The 19922-nt window shown below is 36.9% G+C and overlaps 3 protein-coding genes across 3 annotated transcripts; 2 read left to right on the top strand and 1 right to left on the bottom strand.

Annotated features, from left to right (window-relative positions):
• On the top strand, positions 922 to 2448 carry LOC109727872 (probable WRKY transcription factor 70). The gene is made up of 3 exons (XM_020258067.1): positions 922 to 1303; positions 1514 to 1618; positions 1781 to 2448. The coding sequence occupies exons 1-3, from the start codon at positions 1020 to 1022 to the stop codon at positions 2253 to 2255; spliced, it is 864 nt and encodes a 287-aa protein (XP_020113656.1). The 5' UTR covers positions 922 to 1019; the 3' UTR covers positions 2256 to 2448.
• LOC109728281 (protein FATTY ACID EXPORT 3, chloroplastic) lies at positions 3994 to 8428 on the bottom strand. Its single transcript, XM_020258652.1, has 7 exons — positions 8120 to 8428; positions 7092 to 7482; positions 6789 to 6956; positions 5189 to 5235; positions 5039 to 5076; positions 4512 to 4607; positions 3994 to 4354 (listed from the first exon to the last, which is right to left on the bottom strand). The coding sequence occupies exons 1-6, from the start codon at positions 8360 to 8362 to the stop codon at positions 4520 to 4522; spliced, it is 975 nt and encodes a 324-aa protein (XP_020114241.1). The 5' UTR covers positions 8363 to 8428; the 3' UTR covers positions 3994 to 4354; positions 4512 to 4519.
• Positions 12781 to 17174, top strand: LOC109727790 (probable LRR receptor-like serine/threonine-protein kinase IRK). Its single transcript, XM_020257969.1, has 2 exons — positions 12781 to 14687; positions 15300 to 17174. The coding sequence occupies exons 1-2, from the start codon at positions 13300 to 13302 to the stop codon at positions 16762 to 16764; spliced, it is 2853 nt and encodes a 950-aa protein (XP_020113558.1). The 5' UTR covers positions 12781 to 13299; the 3' UTR covers positions 16765 to 17174.

Raw genomic sequence — 19922 nt, 5'->3', positions numbered from 1 at the left:
AATGTCAAATTTCTGACTCTCTTGATCGTAAGGTAAATGATGTTCGAAAAAATTAAAATTTGATTCTATAATTTTAAATAGTTGTAAATAAACATTTATCGGTTGGATCGCCATTCGAAGCTCTATCAATCTAAAACAACTATGAGTACTGAGGCGTGATCGTATCATATAGATAGTAGCGACCCTATATAATTATATATATTATATATATATATAATATATATATATATATATATTATTTTATTATCTTTTTTTTTTGCCTTTTTGGACGTCCTAATATCAGACAAGACAGTGAAATTAAAAGCATTACATAATCTCGTGATAGGTCGTTAAAAAAAAAAAAAAAAAAAAGCACTTAGCTGTAGGTTAATTTAAGTTCATTTTATAAAAAAATAATTTATAAGTTTCTGCCCATGCTGCAAGACACTGGTGTTCATCGATCCAATCCAAAAGTTTAAGTTCGTAAGTTCGTCTCCAGTAAATGATATCAATTCTTACCTTTTTTTTCTCTGGTAATTATTTACTGATCAGTAATTTTGTATCTGAATTCGTTGTAGATTAATTTGCGTAAGACCAGAAATTCGGAGATTCAATTACGAAGACTTTGTGAGATAGCTTTCACAAGATGGAAAATGGGACTATCAAGGACCGAGCTAGAATAAATAAATGCTATTAAATAACAGTTATTGGAAAATTGAGCACATGAGAGATAGTGATCCTTTGAAATAGCTATCATAAAATAATAAAAAATTAAAAAGGCATAGGTGACGTCACATCCAATCATCGTCAATGACGTCATCTTTTGTAGTGTAGCGTGCCACCTAAATGTTCCCACGCTGCGTATGATTCACACAACCTTATCCCCCAGTGTCACTTTTTCACATCACTTCCCCATCTATAAAACCCTTCGTTTTGACTACCTAGCTCCCTAAGTTCCAAGTGTTTCCAACCCCCACAACAACGAGAGTTAAGGGGGAAAAAAGAGATCTAGTGAGTTAGGGAGAGAGAGAGAAATAGGAATGGGAACTAATGAGACACAAAGGGCACTAGAAAACCATAATTCGACGGCGGTCGGCGAGCTGATCAGAGGGTGGCGGTCGGCGGTCAAGCTCGAGGAGTTGCTACGAGAATTTTTGCCCCCGGAGAACCTGGGGACGGATTCTGCCATCCTGGCACTTGTCGCAGATATTTTGGGCTCGTTTTCGAAAACGGTTAATGCTTTGGATTCTGAGAGGCAGGGCCAAGGGTCGCATTTCAATCGCTCAGCACGATCGACTCGGAGGAATTGGCGTGGAAGGAGAAGGTATATATGTCTATGTACATCTCAAGAAGTATAGAGTGATCAAAATTCTTGTGTGAGAACTTTTGCGATTCTATCAACACTGCTAATTTAATCGCCTTTAATGATCGACATCATATCGACTTAAAATTATCATATTACCGATGATCGCTATACTTGTACGAGTTCGCATAACTATTACGCGTCAGGTAAATAACTTTCTCCTCTTTCTAGGGTTCATCCTTACGAGTGTACGAGGGTGCTAACAAAGACAATGGATGATGGATTCACATGGCGAAAATACGGGCAAAAGGAAATCCTTAATTTGAAGCATCCAAGGTAACAATTCCTCACGATCATCCCTAGCACAATCAAACTTTGTTCATGTAACTCTACCAATACAATTATTATTCAACAGTTTCTTTTGCAGCTTTTGAACTATGTATCTTCTTCTTATTTTAGTTTAACTAATTTAGAATTGGATATATGAAATTTTGTCAGGAGCTACTTCAGGTGCACACACAAGTATGATAAAAGATGCCCAGCCACAAGACAAGTTCAGATCTGGGAACAAGACCCCTCCATGCTTGAGATCACTTACATTGGAGAACACACATGTAGAGATCTCCACAACTCTTCTACCATCACCGACATCGTCGACTCAAACGCTACGACAACAACAACAAATCATAATGATCATAATGATCAAAATGCTCCCCCCTTCTCTTCCTCTTCTTCTTCTTCTTCTTCTGCGTACTCATCGAAAGAGGCCTCCCCCTTAACATTTCCGGTTCTGCCTGATATAGTAGGATTCGATCCGGTCATGCCGATCGCGCAACTTGCAAGTTTTGCGTCGGAAGTTTTACCCAGTGTGCAATCTTCTACCGGCTGCTCTGATGCGAATTTCGATGAAAAGTTCTTGGAAGTCGACGATATACTCGGCTTCGATGATCAGTTTGGGTTATTTTTAGATTAGAGTGGTTTATATTAGGTTTTACTAGAAAGGATTATAGGAGGGTTTTGTTTTTTAACTCCTAGTAGAGGGACTTTAATTTTGTTGCTGATTTGGGACTAGATGAATCAAAACTTACTAAAGAAGGAGAGGAAAAACTACAGATGTATACCATACAAATAAATGAAGCACAACTTAGTTTTCATTATTTGCAAAATTTGAAATGTGGAAAGGGTAAGATAAAGCAGCTTTAATTATTTCCATCATCAAGTAGCTAGCTAGATATTGATGCTTTGTGAATTAAACAGCCCTTAAACTTCATACCACATAACTGCTTACATTTTCGCTAACTTTAATCTCACGAAAGAATATATCCATAAACAAAAACTTCATAACACCTAATCTCACAAAAGAACATATTCATACTCATAAACTTCATACCCCAGTAACCGCATAATGTTTCCACTAATTTTAATCTTACAGAAGAACATATTCATACGAGACATTTCTCAAAGTCTAAATAACAGGACAAAGAGAAACACAAGAGCATGAAAATTTATTATACACTATACTTATTTCGCTAAGCCGGAGCTTCTGCAACACTACTGTTCTACTAAGTACTAACACCGATAAAGAAATTAAGCACAAGTTGAAGTCTCCTGAACAGCTTGTCGTTCCAATTATGGAATATTGTTTTTGACCTTAATTAGTATCTAAACCTTGAAGACGTCGAGCAGGAGCAGGTTTCGTTAGGAATTAAGTTGGTAGGGGTTTATAAATAGAAAGCCATTCACGCTAACATAGCTAACATCAAATCAGAGAAAGATACATTAAAGTTTAATCACTGTAAGGTAATAAAGTTCTACTTTCAATGAAATATCTATCGAATGGGTCAAAATTACATTTTCCTATTTCTAAGTCATAGTTTCAAACTTTCAATACAAAAAGCTGGTCAATTGCTCTCCAGGATCGATGAAATAGGGGTTCGATTCAATTCACTAGCATCTTTCAGAAAGCTACAGAAAGCAATAAGAACAAAACATAGGGACCACCACACAAAATTTGGACCAACAAAATCAATAATGGAACATGGAGTCCGCCAAGGACGGCTTGTCGGAATTCACATTATTAGAGCACTGAATTTGATTGCATCTCAATGTATCAAATCATAAGGCGTGAGCCCGTTTGGAAAGCTTCGAAAGATTCACATCTTACTGAAAGTAAAGAAAATAAAATTTATATGCCATTTCCTACTTCTATCGTTACTCCTATTTAACCCTGGTGCGTCCCAATGCTTACAGAACAACTTGTTTCAGTGCTATAAAAACTAATTTAGCCGCCGCATCATCTTACCATTCTTAAGCATCAAATCTCTTCTCTGGTGCGTCTCTGTGCTTACTGCACCTATTTCTCTACTATGAAAGCTAATTTACATGTCACATCATCATGCATCAAATCTATTCTCACTGTCGCCCCATGTCTTTATAATAATAATAGTCTATTCTAGGTGATGTGACTACCATGTCAATCATGCATTTAGGAAATTAAGGAGTTGGACATTGTACAATCCAATTTGTAAATAAAAATTAAAATTTGACATATGAACCGCAGCAAAAGTGAAGTTCAATGACCTAAATGCAGAGTTTCATTGGAATCTCAGAATATTTCGGAGACGGAAAATTCATGAGCTAACAACAAATGTTATAATGCTTTTGGCAACTCAAATAACCAACCATAAAACCATTGGACAAATAGGAAGAGCTAGGGGCAAACAACAACATGTAGGCGACATGACGAGATGCTTCAGAAATTATACACAATCTTCACAATTAACCATAAAGGCTTTCTCCATACTTATATGTTTCGATGATTCTAGTATGTCCGGCTAGTAAATAGCACGATGAGTACAAACGAATTAAAAAACTTCAAGTCGCACCGATATAACCCACGGGTAATTCAAAAGTGATAACTTATTAGGCCTATGTGGGTCATTTCTCTTACACTCTTTCACTACCTGTTGTACTGATCTCTAAGATGGCTACTAAAGAAAGGAGAAAGCAAACTCTTTGGCATCTGGATAATGAGCAACTCTCATTGGTGAATCCAACAAACTGTCGAATAGCCTGATGAAATGGGAACCATAAATAAGAGAATTGCATGGTGAAAAGAGTAGAAACATATTAGTTTTACCGAGGCCATATGTAGGATGGAGGTGGATTAAAAGGATTATAATTCTATGACAGAATCAGAAAGATTTGATGAAGATCAAGCAATTGTTACCTTAGCAGCTAGTTCTCCAAGCTCTGTTCAATGCTTGGGCCCTTCTGGTCACCACCAGTTCGGAAGTGAAAAACATACAAAGATGCAATTGCTCCACTGCAGAATAAAATTTTCAGTCAAATCTTTGTCTCTTATAGTAATACAATTCAGAGGGTGGGTGGATATTAGCAAAGACAGTGAAAGAGAAGCTTGCGTCTCATGTAGCTGAAAGAAAAAAGATAATTAGGGAATGACATAAAGCAATTTAAGCATCCCCCTACGGTGACCCTCAAAATTTAATTCAAAATTTTTAAAAAATAGCATGGCAAGTAGAAGCACTATAATGTGGGATGACGGCCAATTTGGTAGTATGTAGTTGTGATTATGTGATTGTGGCCTATAAGTGCAATGCACACAGCCAATGGTAGTTTTAGCTGCAGCACCTCCTTTTACATAGATAAGTTCTTATACCATCACAAACAAATTTATGTACTTAATTATCAACCAGAGAGAATGCGATCAAGACAAAGAAACTCAAGTTTGCAAACCTGATGAGGAACATGAAAAAGGTTGAAAATGACCAATCCTGCAAGGAAAACGTAATTCGTGAGAACAGAAACAGTTTTAAGAAATCCTTACTAGAGAATATCACCAAATCATTGCTTAGTGATTCCGTGATTCAGATATAAAAAGTGTACCTGAAAGAATATAACCAATTGCCTCAAGAAGATAATGATCGCAATTGCTGCAAAAATAGAAGTTAGATGAAGACATCAAGAATAAAATGGATGTACCACAAATTTTAAATACTTGTTTTTGCAGGTTCTTTTGGAATTGGAGTTATGATCATAATAAATAGATGTGTAAATCAATACTAAATTGCGTAAACCACAAATAAATGAACTTGGGATCCTATCCTGAGTACAATCTTTGAATCTACAAGTTCAGTGCCACTATCTTCGTGCACTTTCTCCACGTTAGAAACACTCGCATTATTGAAATCAATGTACTGCGAAGCAACACTCAAAATCTGACACTTGTGGAAGACAAGAATACGGTGCAACTCAGAAACTAGAAAACTCAATATACAACGAATGTACTTTTCACTTTTCTTAGACTCAGGCTATTCTTTTCTTGTCCATGGAGTTTCAGCTGACATTAAAGTGTATTTATTCATCACTAAAATGGCAACAACGAGAATCAAATTTTGCCCTTTGAATCCGCGTTCCATTGACAAATGCTTATCCACTTAGAGTGTGTTTTTAGTCTATTCATTAACATGATATATTCTCTCAATATGTCTTCACTCATAATAACAAAAAGGAAGCAAAATGACTTCTCCATGTGCTGCTTTGAAGACCTTAGTTATTTTTCACCCCATTTGACATGACACTTTTGATGTTTCTCACTTCATATTGGTCAAACACCATCTTTTTCAACTTAAATACAAGGATCAATCTTGTTACCAAAAGCAAGATCTCCGTTATTATACAAATCTTTCACTAACACGGAAAACATCGAAACAAAGATGACAGCCAACAAATGCTAAGTATTGTGCTTATGGCCCTATCTATCCTTTCTACAGGGCATTTGCTGAATAGCAAGATAATAGTTCTTTCTTGTATTATTCCCATCTTATGTAATTAACAAAGCTCTTTGACTCCTTATTAAAAGAGCGCATAATTTGAAGAGCCAACTTAGATGAGAAATCCTTGGCCATTATCCAGCATGATAGGCATCTAACAAACTATATAATAAGGCAAATCATGGAGATCTAGGTAAGAGGCACCTATAATTCCAAGATTCATGGATGTCCATGTAGTTTCCTAGATGCTTATGTCAGTTGGCATTCCACAACATAAAAAACATATTTGTAAATTATCAGAATTAGATAAATGTACCTCCACTAACAAGGTATCAATCAGTTGCCTTAGTCTCTTATTCAAAAGTTCTTTCCAGCAAAACTTTCATTATGAATCAAATAACCATCTTAAGCATGATAAGATTTATTTAGGACACATGATATAAATCTTAAAGCACTGTATTTAGGAAAGTTACTACTTCATGTATTCAACTAAGTGTGTTTTCTTACTATTCCTAAGAATACGACCGAAATATGCTTCATCAAATTCTCTTCTTCGACAATAACCAGATTTAGAGAATTATCTAATATCAAGAATTGCGCAGTTTCTATGCAAGAATTCCAAATCAGCATGATAATCCCCGTACAGCTTCATCCTCCTACTAGACCACTTTAAATCATAAGATGAGAATTCACAAGGAGCGAAACCAACTAACCAGCTTGCCCCTTCAATAGAAGAGGAGAAGCACACCCACTTCTCCATGATCTCAAACTTGCTATGCTTAAGGCCAAAAGTGCAGTTCCCAGAACAACACCGAACCGAATGGCAGGAATACTTCCAGTTAGCATAAAATTAAGAAACCCTCCAACAGCAAGAAAGGAACCTACAATAAATAAAGCAAATATATATTTTTTTCAACATGCCCTGATAAAGAATAAAGCAATAGAAAACAACTTCATGAACCAAAAGATTCCTATCTTTACACATGTTAACTGAATGAAACAATTTCATCTCATACCAAAAGGAACTCCAACATGATAATCACGAACTTGTGACATGCTTTTTAGATCGCCAAGTGACTTGAAAGTTTCCAATATATCCTTAACCGAGTCAGGAGACTTCTCCGCTGCCATGCTAAGATATTGTTGACCTTCCTCGCCAACTTCTTTCAGTATTACACCCAAGTCCTTTTGAGCCTTATCTGTTTGAATCTTCAGCTTCTCAGATGTTTCCAAGAGCATCTCAACGGCCTTTTTGGAGTATATTTCGTAAGCCTCAGCTGATTTGGCTTTCATTTTCAGGGCTTCAGCTTTAAACTGTTCGAGCGTCTGCGCCCACTCTTCTTGAGACACCTCCGATTTTATTTGAGTCTTATCTTTGTCAATCTCCACTGGAGCGTCTTCAAACTTCTGGAATCAACATAAATTATCTTCGGGCATAAGAATTGTATTGCGTTATGGTATTAACTGAAGATCTACGCAAGTAATATGTAACATTACTTAGTGAAACAGAAGTTACAGAACAACTAAAATCTCTATCAAACATTTGGTCCATTTCATTCGAGAATAAGTTTCTTACTATCTACAAGGGGCTGTTGGCCCCTCATCCGCTTCCCCTTCCTTCCGCTTCTGCTTTCAACAGCAGCAATCTTAGCAGAACATTTGGAAACTAGAAAATTCTAAAAACTCTGCTGCAGCATGGAACAGAAACAATCTTCTGAACCTCAAAAGCAGGAGTTTAATTTCAGCAGCTTCTAATTCCGCTGTGAAAGAAGCTGTCGACGACATGCTAATATAGGGCACCTCATATTGCCATCGTCTCAAACAAGTGTACTTAATTAGAATCGTACATACCTAGCATTCAATACAGTCATTATCCCCAAAAATTTGACCAAAAGGGGGTAAAATACAAGTTTATGCACTTCAATTGCGATAATTTCCTACTCAAATCCTAGTAGAACAACAAAACGCACACCAATATTTCCACGATTATGCGATCAACAGAAACACAAAAGAGGGCTCAAAGAGATCTAAAGAACCTACTCACCGATTCCTCATTAGACGCCGCGAAGGAGACGATCCGAGAGAATCGGCGACGCGCGGAGACGACGACGCGATGCGGGGCCTGGGACGAGCACAGCGCGCGGCGGCGGGGCTCGAGGTGGAGGAAGGGCGAGTTGGAGAGGCGGGGGAGCGGCTCCGTCCCTCGAATGCCATGGAGAAGAGGCGTAGGGTTAGGATTAGGGTTAGGGCTTCGGAGGGAGGCGAAGCTGTGGAGAGAGAGCGCCATGGCGACGAGGATCGAAGAAGAGGAACCGAGAAAGGGAGGAACAAATATGGCGGAGTACTCGAAAGAGCAAAAATGATGCGCTCTTATTAAGGGTTTTAGGGGTTTTTCTGCGGACGTTTGGATACAAAGTGGGTTGTAGAAAATATAGTGCGAACATCCTAATTCAGTGCCACGTGTGAGATGGCTCCGTTCTTTGCTTGCCACGTGGGAAGTCACGCAGTTTAGGAGTGCAAATTAGTTAGTAAAAATAAAAATTATCTTATGCCTCGCTTGATATTTATTATCGTTTTATTTTTTAAAATAAATAATAATTTATTTGAAAATTTTAAAAAATAAAAATACTGTTAAATTTTTATTTTTGTATTGCTAAGTAAATATTCTTGATGAAATAACTATAAATAATTTTTTGTTTATTTCTATACATTTTAATTTACAAAATCCTATTTAAGAAAATTGAAAAATAACTACGATACCAAATAAGACCTTAAAATTTTACTAAATTAATATCTCTTCTTTTAAGTTGTATCCGAAAAATCAAAGACTCGGATCCTTTAAATACTTAGCGACGGTTAAAATTGATGCGAATGCCAGGAATTACTTTCTTAATATTGTGTCATGAATATTAATTATTAAATAGATGATTATAATTTCTAGTTATTTAGTGTAAATAATTTGCAAATGTAGATAATTGAACCATCAACTTAGCTGATAAAAAAATTACATTCGTAAACGGTGAACTTAAAAACTCAGCCGAAAGAGTTTAGAATTAAATCTGATGCCGTATTATCCACACAAAAAAATTGTTCTGAGGCCGATCGACAACTTATTAAGTAGCAATGAATCTTGCGGAGTGATCGTTGTGCAGCGCACAATGTTAATTTGCATTTCAAAATAATCTGTGCGATACGACAGGTAGATAATTAAAATATAGATATTTTGTAATTGTTGAGAATAGAACAGCTGTTGATATATGGCACTGCGAGTTGTCCTTATCAAGGACGCATGAAGAGCAGCAAATGACGGCCGAAGGGCTTCGAGCGGCGAGCGACAAAAAAAGAGGGAAAAAGAAAAATTTAAAATCATACGTGGAGAAATCCATAACCACTCTGTAAGTGAGGTAAGGGAAGAGGGAGCGACACCTTTGTTCGCTCAGGAGATTAAAAAAGTAAGAGATGGGAGGAAGAGAAAAAAAGAAACAAAGGGTTGAAAAAAATAGTTGTAAGAGAGAAAATAATTTTACTAAAACAAAAAAAAATAAAAAAAGTAAAAACAATAGTAAGCCCCACCACCCTCGAATGAAGATTGTATATTTATATAACTTTAGTTACGAGAATTTATATATAGATATAAATTTTGTAGCGCGAAAAAAAAAAAAAAAAAAAAAAAAAGGCTTTATTTATTGTCCCATAGTACGTACGTTGTAATTGTTTGCAGAGAATAGTGTGTGTTGTACGTACCCACATTGTCTCTTTCTCATATCCAAGGAGAGGAACATGTGCCTTGCTTCATTTGAAGAGCTTAGTGTGTGTAGTGTGTTTATCTGGAGAGGGTGATGCCTTGGGGGAAGGCACAAGTCAGCTTCTTATAAAACATCTTATTTCTTTTTAAAAGGTTTAACCAACGTACGTCGCTTTTTGAACAACTTTTCTACTGTGAGGAACGGAGTACTCCTGCTGTTTTAGCTATTTAGTCGCACGTAGTCATAATTATATTGTAAAATGTAGATGCATGTAGATCCTAATTTTCTATTCGGTTTGATGTATTTGAATTTATTTGCTACAGATGAAATTACATGAGAAGACCGACTCGATTGTAGCAGTCGGAGAGAATAATTTTAATACCTTTTCAAGCAGAAATTCCATCTTCTTCTTTTTTTTAACCCCACAAAGTGGATATGTAAACTCATCAATCCATATATGCAAACATGTAAAATTTTATACATACACTTCTCAGTTACATGCAAATCAAATAAATTATCTATGGTTGCAGCACTTTTGCTATATCCAAATTAAATAAAATACATATAATTAGAGTGAGGCTACTATACTATCGGAAGCACGGAGCCTTCCGTGCTTCCAGCTCGTTTTCGATGTTGCGACTTTCGAATCGTCGATCGGCTCCGTTAAACTTGATCTAGAGTATTTGAAGTAGCTAGAAAATAAATTTTATTATTTTTCGATATCATTTGCCTAGTGATCGAATAGGCTCAAAATCAACAAATTTCAATGGTCGTAGTGAGCCCTTTGCAAGTTTAACGGTGTAGAAATATCCAAATCATGTGAAATTTTGATAGAAAATTCTTTATACTATATAAAACAAGATCAATATCTTTGATTTAAAATTTTAATGTCATATTATCACATTTTGTAAGATTTTTATTTTCAGCTGTTGATTTTAAGCCCCTTCATTCACTAGGCAAATGATATCGTAAAATCATAAAATTTATTTTCTAGGTACTTCAAATACTCTAGATCAAGTTTAACGGAGCCGATCGACGATTCGAAAATCGCAACATCGAAAATGAACTGAAAGCACAGAAGGCCGATAGCATAGTAGCCTCACTCCATATAATTATACTGTGTTTATAATTATATCTAACCAAACGGTCCTTCTTGCAGTTTTCTCTTCTATTATTCGCAATGGACTTGGATTTATTGCTCTTTTACACATTTGGCCCATCCATACAACATTGCCCCATTAGCCTACTTAATATGGTGTGATTCCCACTTTCTAGGCCCATAATGCCCCATTAAGAGGCCATTTTAGTGTCCTAGTGAAATTCAAGGTGGTGTTCTTTTCGAGTGCGTGCATAAATTAACTTAAAATTTTTTATATATTAATAAATATTAATACATCAATAATATATAAAAATAATTTATGAGATAATTTACAGTACTTAGAATATACATCAAGGCCAACAAATAGTAGCCCCTTTTTATATATATATATATATATTTTACGGTACCTGCAATGTTACCTTTCCATCAAATCAAGTCAAATGTTGGATGTCAACGGCTATAAATTAGTCTCGTAATTTAATTTTTAATGAACTCTAACCTCTTTTGGGTCCCGTCGATTCGAACTGTCCAGTTCCATACCTAGCATTTGTCCACTAATTATGCCCCTAATGTGCTAATTAGCTTGATTAATCCCCTAGGCACCAAACCACCAAATTAAGTCCACAATTACGGTACATTTCGCACGCACTTTTTTTTAAGCTAATTCATTGCGCTTCAAAATACAACACAAATATCGACCGTGTCTAGCACAGTTGGTTAAAAACTGATGTGTGGCATTCGAAATCATAAATTTGAAATCTAATCATTTTCAGCTTATATTATTTCTTAAAAAATAGAACGAGCATCGTTTATGAATGAATATAAATTATTACAGAAACACGCACGCAATTTTCTCTTTAAATAAGATTCGAACTGCAAACTAATTATTCGAATCTAAACTTATCAATTAACTAATAGCGAAAAGTAGCGAGTGAGGGTTTTATTTTTCGCTCTGAAAAGTAGATGATGAAATAAAGCGAAAAAAGAAAGATTCAAATGAAGATTTTGCTTTGTGCAAGCCAAGAATCAACTTTTATCTCATAAAATGATGGTCATTGATTAGCTTTTTAAAGAAGATTTAACTTTAACTTTTTAGACATAATGCCAAAATTATTAGAATTAAAAATGTAGCCCATTGCATCATCCTACTTTGCTTAAGAAAAGGTGTATGGGTAATACTTGTATATTTATTTTGATTTTGTGATCTTTTCTTATATACTTTTATTTAAATATTTATTTTTTGGGAATGTTTTATTATGATTTCGAACAATCAAAATGCATGTAAAAATATAAGTAAAGTTGTCATATTTATAATATTTAGAAAATAAAAAATATAGGAGAATTTTGTAAACAGGCTAAAAGTTAGAAACATAAATGGATCCAAGTTGGTGGATCCGTCTTGAATGAAACAATAAATGGAAACTAAAAATAAATAAAAATATATATATCGGTTTCGAATTCGTTTTGATCTGCCAAAAAATAAAGCGGAAGGTAGAATTTTTTTTGTTTTTTGATTTATTTTGATATATTAAAAATTCACTTTCATTTCGACCTGTTTCGAAAGAATGATAAATAACAACGAAAAACAAAATAATCCGTCATGACTCCTTTTCGACCCGCCAAATAAAACAGAGCACGAGGTAAAAAACTCCTCCCACCTCTTGATGTGAAGAAAGTCTACTTTGTAGCAGCCGCACCGCATTATTTGTAACTAGTCAATAATTTTTTTTTCAAAATAAAATTATAATAAAATAATTTTTAAAATAAATAAAATAAAATAAAATATATATTTTAATTGATTAAAAATATCATGACACTAATGCGATAGTCACATTAAAAGTAGATCGTGATTGTACAATTTAATTTTTTTTTCTTATACAGGAAAAAAGTATAAATCGACGTAGCACAGGCATCCACGTGTCATCCACGTAGGATCCTACGTGGCTTATGCCACGTGTACACACTCACCCCTTCCCCAAAAAACACACTAAACACTCTCACTAGAGAGAGACCCCAGCAACAATGGCGTGAGAAAAAGCGCTCTCTCTCTCTCTCTCTCTCTCTCTCTCTAAGTTCTCTCTCTCTCTCTCTCTAAGTTTTCTCTCTCTCTCTTTCCTCGTTTACTAAAAAAAGCTAGAGAGAGAGAGAGAGAGAGAGAGAGAGAAGAAGCCATTATAGTACTCCGACAAAGCGCTCAGAGGCCCCTCTTCAAAAGCAAGCACTTTAGAGAGAGAAGCAACAACATCAACAACAACAACGAGAAGCTTCTCTCTCTCTCTCTCTCTCTCTCTCTCTCTCTTAGGGTTTCGTGTTCAGTGCACGGCTCTAGTGCTCCCATGGCGTATTAGCCCCCCAAATCGAGCGTAACATCCCCCAAAAATGAGGTACCCGGTCCCCCATTTCGTTTCCATCGTCGTCCTCCTCCTCCTCCTCATCCCCTGCATCTCCCAATCCCTCGACGCGCCGCTGAGCGAGGACCTCCTCGGCCTCATCGTCTTCAAATCCGACCTCGCCGACCCCTTCTCCAAGCTAGCCTCCTGGGACGAGGACGACGACGACCCCTGCGGCTGGGACGGGGTCAGCTGTAACCCTAGAGCCCGCCGCGTCGTGGAGCTCTCCCTCAGCGGCTTCTCCCTCTCGGGGAAGCTCAACCGCGGCTTGCTCCAGCTGCAAGCGCTGCGGAAGCTCTCCCTCGCGAGGAACAACTTCTCCGGAGCCCTCAACCCCAGGCTCGCCCAGATGGAGAGCTTGTGGTCCGTGGATCTCAGCGAGAATGCCCTCTCGGGCCCGATCCCCGACGAGTTCTTCGCGCAATGTAGGTCGATTAGAGCTCTCAACCTTGCTAAAAATGGTTTCTTTGGGCAGATTCCGGGGAGCTTGGGCTCTTGCTCGACCCTGGTGGCGTTGAATCTCTCGTCGAATCGGCTCTCGGGCGCTTTGCCGAGCTCTTTGTGGTCTTTGTACGGCCTCCGATCGCTCGATTTGTCGGATAATTCATTGGCGGGGGAGATCCCGTGGGGGGTTAATCGGCTTTATAATCTGAGGAGTATTAGTTTGAGAGGGAATCGGCTAAACGGTAAAGTTCCTGAAGACATCGGAGGATGCTTGCAATTAAAATCTATTGATTTCGGCGTGAATTTGCTTTATGGCAACATTCCTGAATCAATGAGGAACCTCTCTTTGTGTAGTTACTTGAGCCTGGGATCGAATTCCCTTGCAGGAGAAGTCCCTTCGTGGATCGGAGACTTGAGGAGTTTGGTGAGTTTGGATCTTTCAAATAATGGGTTCTCCGGAAGTGTCCCTGATTCAGTTGGCAATCTCATTTTCTTAAAAAGACTCGATTTTTCCGCGAATAGACTCGGCGGGAGCTTGCCGGAATCAATGGGCAATTGTAGAAGCTTAATAGAGGTCGATTTTAACTGGAATTCTTTGATGGGTAATCTCCCAAAATGGGTTTTCAAATTGGGACTGCAGAGGATCTCACTCTCAGGGAATCAAATGACCGGGGCTATCGAAGTTCCTTCTAATACTCAGCAATCTTTGACCATTTTGGATTTGTCTTCTAATGCCTTCTATGGTGGAATTCCGATTAATTTCGCGAGCATTTACGGATTAAAGCTCTTGAATTTATCGTTTAATTCGCTCTCGGGATCTATCCCCGTAAGCATTGGAGACTTGAAATCATTGGAAGTGCTTGATCTAAAAAAGAGCAAACTCACCGGAGAAATCCCAACGCAAATAGGAAATTGCTCTCTCCTAACATCCTTGTAAGTATTCCTCCTTTCTTATATTCCTTCAATTCATATCTCATTTAGATTTATGTGCTAATAACTATGTTTGGATCAGCTAATTTGGAATATGTTGTATCGTTCTCTCTTATTTTCAGTGAGTTGTTGAACTTCCCATCTATGAATAATTTTCTTAATAGTCCTTTATTTGTTTTTAACCCACCAAATCCCTTTTGTTTTTATGTTGTCAATTGTTAGCCGCTGTTCTGTGCCCACTAGTGTCTCACTTAGCTGTTTTGAATTTGTCCCTTTCTTCAGCTCAACCTGCACTCAGCAATTGTCCTTTAATATAATATAAAAATAATCAAAAAAATATTGATAGATATAAACTATATTTAGTGATTGCCCTCTTAGATTAGGTTGGCCACTAATTGTACTCGATTAGTTATTTTTCTCTGATCAAAGAAATTTCTTTTCTTGCTTACCAACTTGAAAATGACTGAAAAGCTCAATGCTTTGACTTTGTCAAATTCATCATCAACCATCTTTATCTTCTCTAGTTGCTGTTGTTTTTTTTTTTTTTGGCACTTAATTTTACAAACACTAAATAATTCTAATGTTTCTTTCTGGATGAAATTCTTTTTCATGTAGGATACTATCACAAAACAACCTGACAGGTCCAATACCTGCGGCTATGGCCAACCTAACCAATATTCAGATCATAGATCTCTCCTTTAATAACCTAACAGGCCCCATTCCTAAAAAATTCTCTGACATCCCCCACCTTATCTCCTTCAACATCTCCCATAACCTCTTCTCCGGCGACCTCCCTTCCGGGAACTTCTTCAACACCATCCCACCCTCCTCTGTATCGGACAACCCTGGAATTTGTGGTGGAGTCGTCAACAAATCTTGCCCTGGGGTCCTCCCCAAGCCAATCGTCCTCAACCCTAATTCCTCCTCCGCGAATTCTAATTCCTCGAACCCGGTTTTCTCCTCGGATTTCCTTAAACACAAGAAGATAATCTTTAGCATCTCGGTTCTCATTGCCATCGGAGCGGCCGCCCTTATCGCGATCGGTGTGATCACCATTACGATTCTAAACATTAGGGTCCGGTCTGCCGCGGCCCGTTCGGCGGCAGCATTGGCCCTGGTGGATGATTACTACAGCCGTTCTCCTAGTCATGATTCAAACTCTGGAAAGCTTGTGATGTTCTCTAGTAACGACCCGGACTTCAATTTCGGAGATCATGCCATCCTAAACAAGAATTGTGAGCTCGGTCGTGGAGGCTTTGGTACTGTATATAAAACCATTCTCAAAGATGGGCGTAATATGGCCATCAAGAAGCTCACCGTCTCGAGTTTGGTGAAGTCCCAAGAAGATTTTGAGAGGGAGGTAAAGAAGCTAGGTAAACTGAGGCACCCTAACTTGGTTACTCTTGAAGGCTATTATTGGACCCCATCTTTGCAACTACTTATGTATGAGTTTATCCCTGGTGGTAGCCTATACAAACACCTCCACGAGAGCTCGGGTTTGATCCACCTCTCGTGGCAAGAGAGGTTCGATACTATACTTGGTATTGCGAGGAGTTTAGCTCACCTCCATAGGATGAATGTAATTCACTACAATCTTAAATCAAGCAATATACTTATCGATGGGTCGGGTGAAGCCAAGGTTGCAGACTACGGATTGGCGAAGCTACTGCCGACGCTCGACCGATATGTATTAAGTAGCAAAGTGCAAAGCGCGCTTGGGTATATGGCACCAGAATTTGCTCTGAAAACTGTGAAGATCACCGAGAAGTGCGATGTCTATGGGTTTGGAGTTCTGGTTCTTGAGATAGTGACGGGGAGGCGGCCGGTGGAGTACTTGGAGGATGATGTGGTTGTGCTCTGCGATGTGGTGAGGGGGGCATTGGAGGGAGGGAGGGCGGAAGGGTGCATGGATGAGCGGCTCGGTGGGAAGTTCCCCGTGGAGGAGGCGGTGCCGGTCGTGAAATTAGGGTTGATTTGCACGTCACAGGTGCCGTCGAACCGTCCTGAAATGACCGAAGTGGTGAAGATTTTGGAGATGATAAGGTGCCCACAAGATAGCCTAGAGGAAGAACTGGGTTAAGCCGGTTCGGTTTCTTTTCGGTTTCTTATTGTTGAATCTTCTACAACATTAAGAGAGGAAAAAGTATGAAGAATCAGGGGCTTATGGGGAAACGGAATCCGGTTTCTATTTTGTTTTTTTTTTTTCCTTCCATCTTTTTTCTCTTTCAGGATGATGAGAAGAAGAAGGATATTGAGCTACTTCTAGTCGATAGGGTTTCATGTCGAATTATGTCGCTTTTTCAGTTTTTGCTCACTTTTGTTGCCATAGAGGGGAAGAGTGGTTCATGTTACCCCAATTATGAGTTGTGTATGATGTTCTGTAATACCGGATTCCTTTTCACCTTGCCCTAATATTTTGATTGATACTTAAGATTTGCACATCCTTTTAATGTTTCAAACATTTAAATACGTGTCGTCGAGTTGTGCGCGAATGATGTGGCCTATTGGACTCTATGAGTGAGGATTGGGAAACTAATGTTAGCAAAATCATCAACTGCTTAATTTTATGGCCTTTTGTATCTCAAAATGTAACCATACCTGTGTGCATGTAAAATTTCGGTATATGATAAAACCACATTTTGTATGACAATCTATGTACACATATGAAACTTCAGTTTCAAAAGGTGTTGTTGCATAACTTCATTCTCTTGTAAGGTTACATTTGTAATTTTCCTCTGATTGTCACCTAGACCATTCACAATCCTAGTTCATAACCAAATGAAATGAGTACACTACAACTGAGATTCTCTGCAGTTCATGTGATACCAATAAACAAATGCATAGATCATCATAATAAAGAGGTGAAAGTGCATAGAGTGTGTAAACTATTCAAATGTACACATTGAATATATATTAGAGGGAGAGAAGTGGTGGAGAGAGAATCATGCACCTTGGTAATGGTGTCCCCCAACAGTGGCATTCCTTTTGTTTTAATTATGGCTGCTCCAAAGCTTCATGTAGAAGCATTCAACTGAGATCCACTACCTGGAAAAGTTGTTTCCTTCACTTCAGAGTTCAGAGTACCACATTAGTTATGTTCATGAAAACTTCAAGAACACACAAGCAGTAATTTATTTTGTTCAAAAACTTTTGGAATATTCAATTAAGGCCCTCTTTGATTCAATTTCGTAAATAACTTCCTATCCAGAGAAGCAGTGTCGCATTTGTTAAATGAAATCTCTGAAAATTTTGCTTGGTGGATAGTTAAAATGAGATTGTGGGACTTACAAGTAAATTATAAATAAAGTATCATGCCTTTACAAGATTTTTTTTTAATAAAAAAAGAAAATCACTGATAATTTTTTTTACAAATTTATTTAAGAAGTGCTTTTAATACAAACGCTAACTTAGACCAATCAACTTTAGCTTAGACTGATAGGTTCTCAATTTGAAACTAAAAGTCTCCAATTTGAGTCCGAGGACAAACAGAATTTGGCATTTTCTCGCTTAAAAAACGTAGAAGCTATATATTACATGTGAATATATACACAAAACAAATAAATAAATAACTAAATAAATAAACTTCCCTTAAATTATGCAGTAAATTAAGGGACTAAAGGAAGGAAAGCACTTCATGTGATAAAGTCTTACTAAAGTCATCCACTATATGTCCAATGTTCTATGCCACATGAACCTTAATTATTCTCCAGCACCATATGTGACTAATAAACCAAAACTTTTAATAAACCTATTCTTTTTTACTGTGGAGAATATATTCAAACCACCTGTAAATTTACAAAAAAAAGAAGAAAACAACACACCATTTGCACCTTCAAAACAACACACCATTTTTGTTTCTTTAAACTACTCAAGATAACTATAAATAACAAGAGAATTTTCTCATGCATGTGCTTGTTTGATCCTCTAGTTTTTTTTTTTTTTTTAACTTTTTATTTTATATGCATATTAATACCTTATCTTTTTCATAGTGAGAATGAAACTAATTGAAACAAAGTGGCCAACACCCTTTTGTGCACATGGCTTACCTACTCTCTTTGTTCCCTCATCACAGCACTGCAGTGGAACAACATGAGCTGTTAATAAGCTTTTGCTCCTCCAAAAAGCACTTGCTATATATCAATGGCAAAAGAAAGAAAATAATTAATTTGGATTTTAAGTATGGTTTTGATGACAGATGAAAACCAAACAGAGAAATGCTGCTGCTTTGATCTTCTTGATCATCAAATGAGACAAAGGGTAACATTGTCTAGCAAAAAAAAGTCAAAACTTAAGTGGTTATAAAATTTGAGACAAAATTTCAGTAAAACAATAATAATAATAATAATAATAATAATAATAATAATAATAATAATAATAAACAGGACAATGTTGATCACACTGACAAGGTTTGACCTTAAAGAAAACCAATTAATAGTGCAAGTTCATAGGCCATTAGACTACAGGCTAAATGACAAAAGAACATAGATTAGTATAATTTCCAATCTCAACTACCCTAATGATTTTATTGTAATTTTTTTTTAAAAAAAAATGTTAGAAAGGACTTGCTAGTAGTGAAAAATTATTCACTCTAATGGCATTGGGCATAGGCTGCAAAAGTCCCTGCTTGCCAGCTCATCTTGGCTCTCATTGAAAACATACATTGATTGATTTTGTGAAGTGGTGGTGCCCCTAGAGAAACCCTAAACCCTAATTAAAGGATGGCATTATTTCTTAAACCTAGTCCATCATGTTAATCACAAATTGCTTAGAGATCTGCTGTCCATTTCATCTCTGTTCTTATGATTAATTGCTTATTAAGGAAATAATATTTTTTGGTAGACATTTGAAGTAGATATGAGACACAGGTTTGATTTAAGAAAATAACTTTCTTTCATTAGACCTAAAATTTCATTTGGTATTGAGATCCATAACAATAAAAGTTAAAATAGAGTTGGGATAAAAGCATATAGCAATATGTTTCTGCATTTTTATGAAATCGCAGAAAATAAATATGTGGAAAGCAATATAACGTATGAAAAGAAATACGATATTTTTTTTATTATAATTTTTTACCGCATGTAACACAATCTTTCTACAATTTCAAATAAAATCTTAGCGGATTATAAGTAGTACAAACTTTAATAGAGCCACAACATTCTAACCTCAGTCTCAAGATGCCCAAAAATATTGTAAATGATGCGAATAATTTTACTCAAATAGCATTTTAGCAGAAACACG

This window comes from Ananas comosus, linkage group 23 (genome assembly GCF_001540865.1).
Source record: "Ananas comosus cultivar F153 linkage group 23, ASM154086v1, whole genome shotgun sequence".
NCBI lineage: Eukaryota > Viridiplantae > Streptophyta > Magnoliopsida > Poales > Bromeliaceae > Ananas > Ananas comosus.
The sequence above is the reverse complement of the archived record's forward strand: the minus strand, read 5'-3'. Positions and strand labels throughout refer to the sequence as shown.

Bases quoted from the DNA above. Each gene is read 5' to 3' on its own strand.
- LOC109727872 (XM_020258067.1), top strand. From the start codon at position 1,020: ATGGGAACTAATGAGACACAAAGGGCACTAGAAAACCATAATTCGACG. The intron at 1,304-1,513 runs GTATATATGTCT...TCCTCTTTCTAG, and splicing joins AATTGGCGTGGAAGGAGAAG to GGTTCATCCTTACGAGTGTA. The intron at 1,619-1,780 runs GTAACAATTCCT...AAATTTTGTCAG, and splicing joins CTTAATTTGAAGCATCCAAG to GAGCTACTTCAGGTGCACAC.
- LOC109728281 (XM_020258652.1), bottom strand. From the start codon at position 8,362: ATGGCGCTCTCTCTCCACAGCTTCGCCTCCCTCCGAAGCCCTAACCCT. The intron at 5,236-6,788 runs GTTAGTTGGTTT...CTATTTTTGCAG, and splicing joins TCTATTGAAGGGGCAAGCTG to CAATTGCGATCATTATCTTC. The intron at 4,608-5,038 runs GTTTGCAAACTT...TTTATTCTGCAG, and splicing joins TTTTTCATGTTCCTCATCAG to TGGAGCAATTGCATCTTTGT.
- LOC109727790 (XM_020257969.1), top strand. From the start codon at position 13,300: ATGAGGTACCCGGTCCCCCATTTCGTTTCCATCGTCGTCCTCCTCCTC. The intron at 14,688-15,299 runs GTAAGTATTCCT...TTTTTCATGTAG, and splicing joins TGCTCTCTCCTAACATCCTT to GATACTATCACAAAACAACC.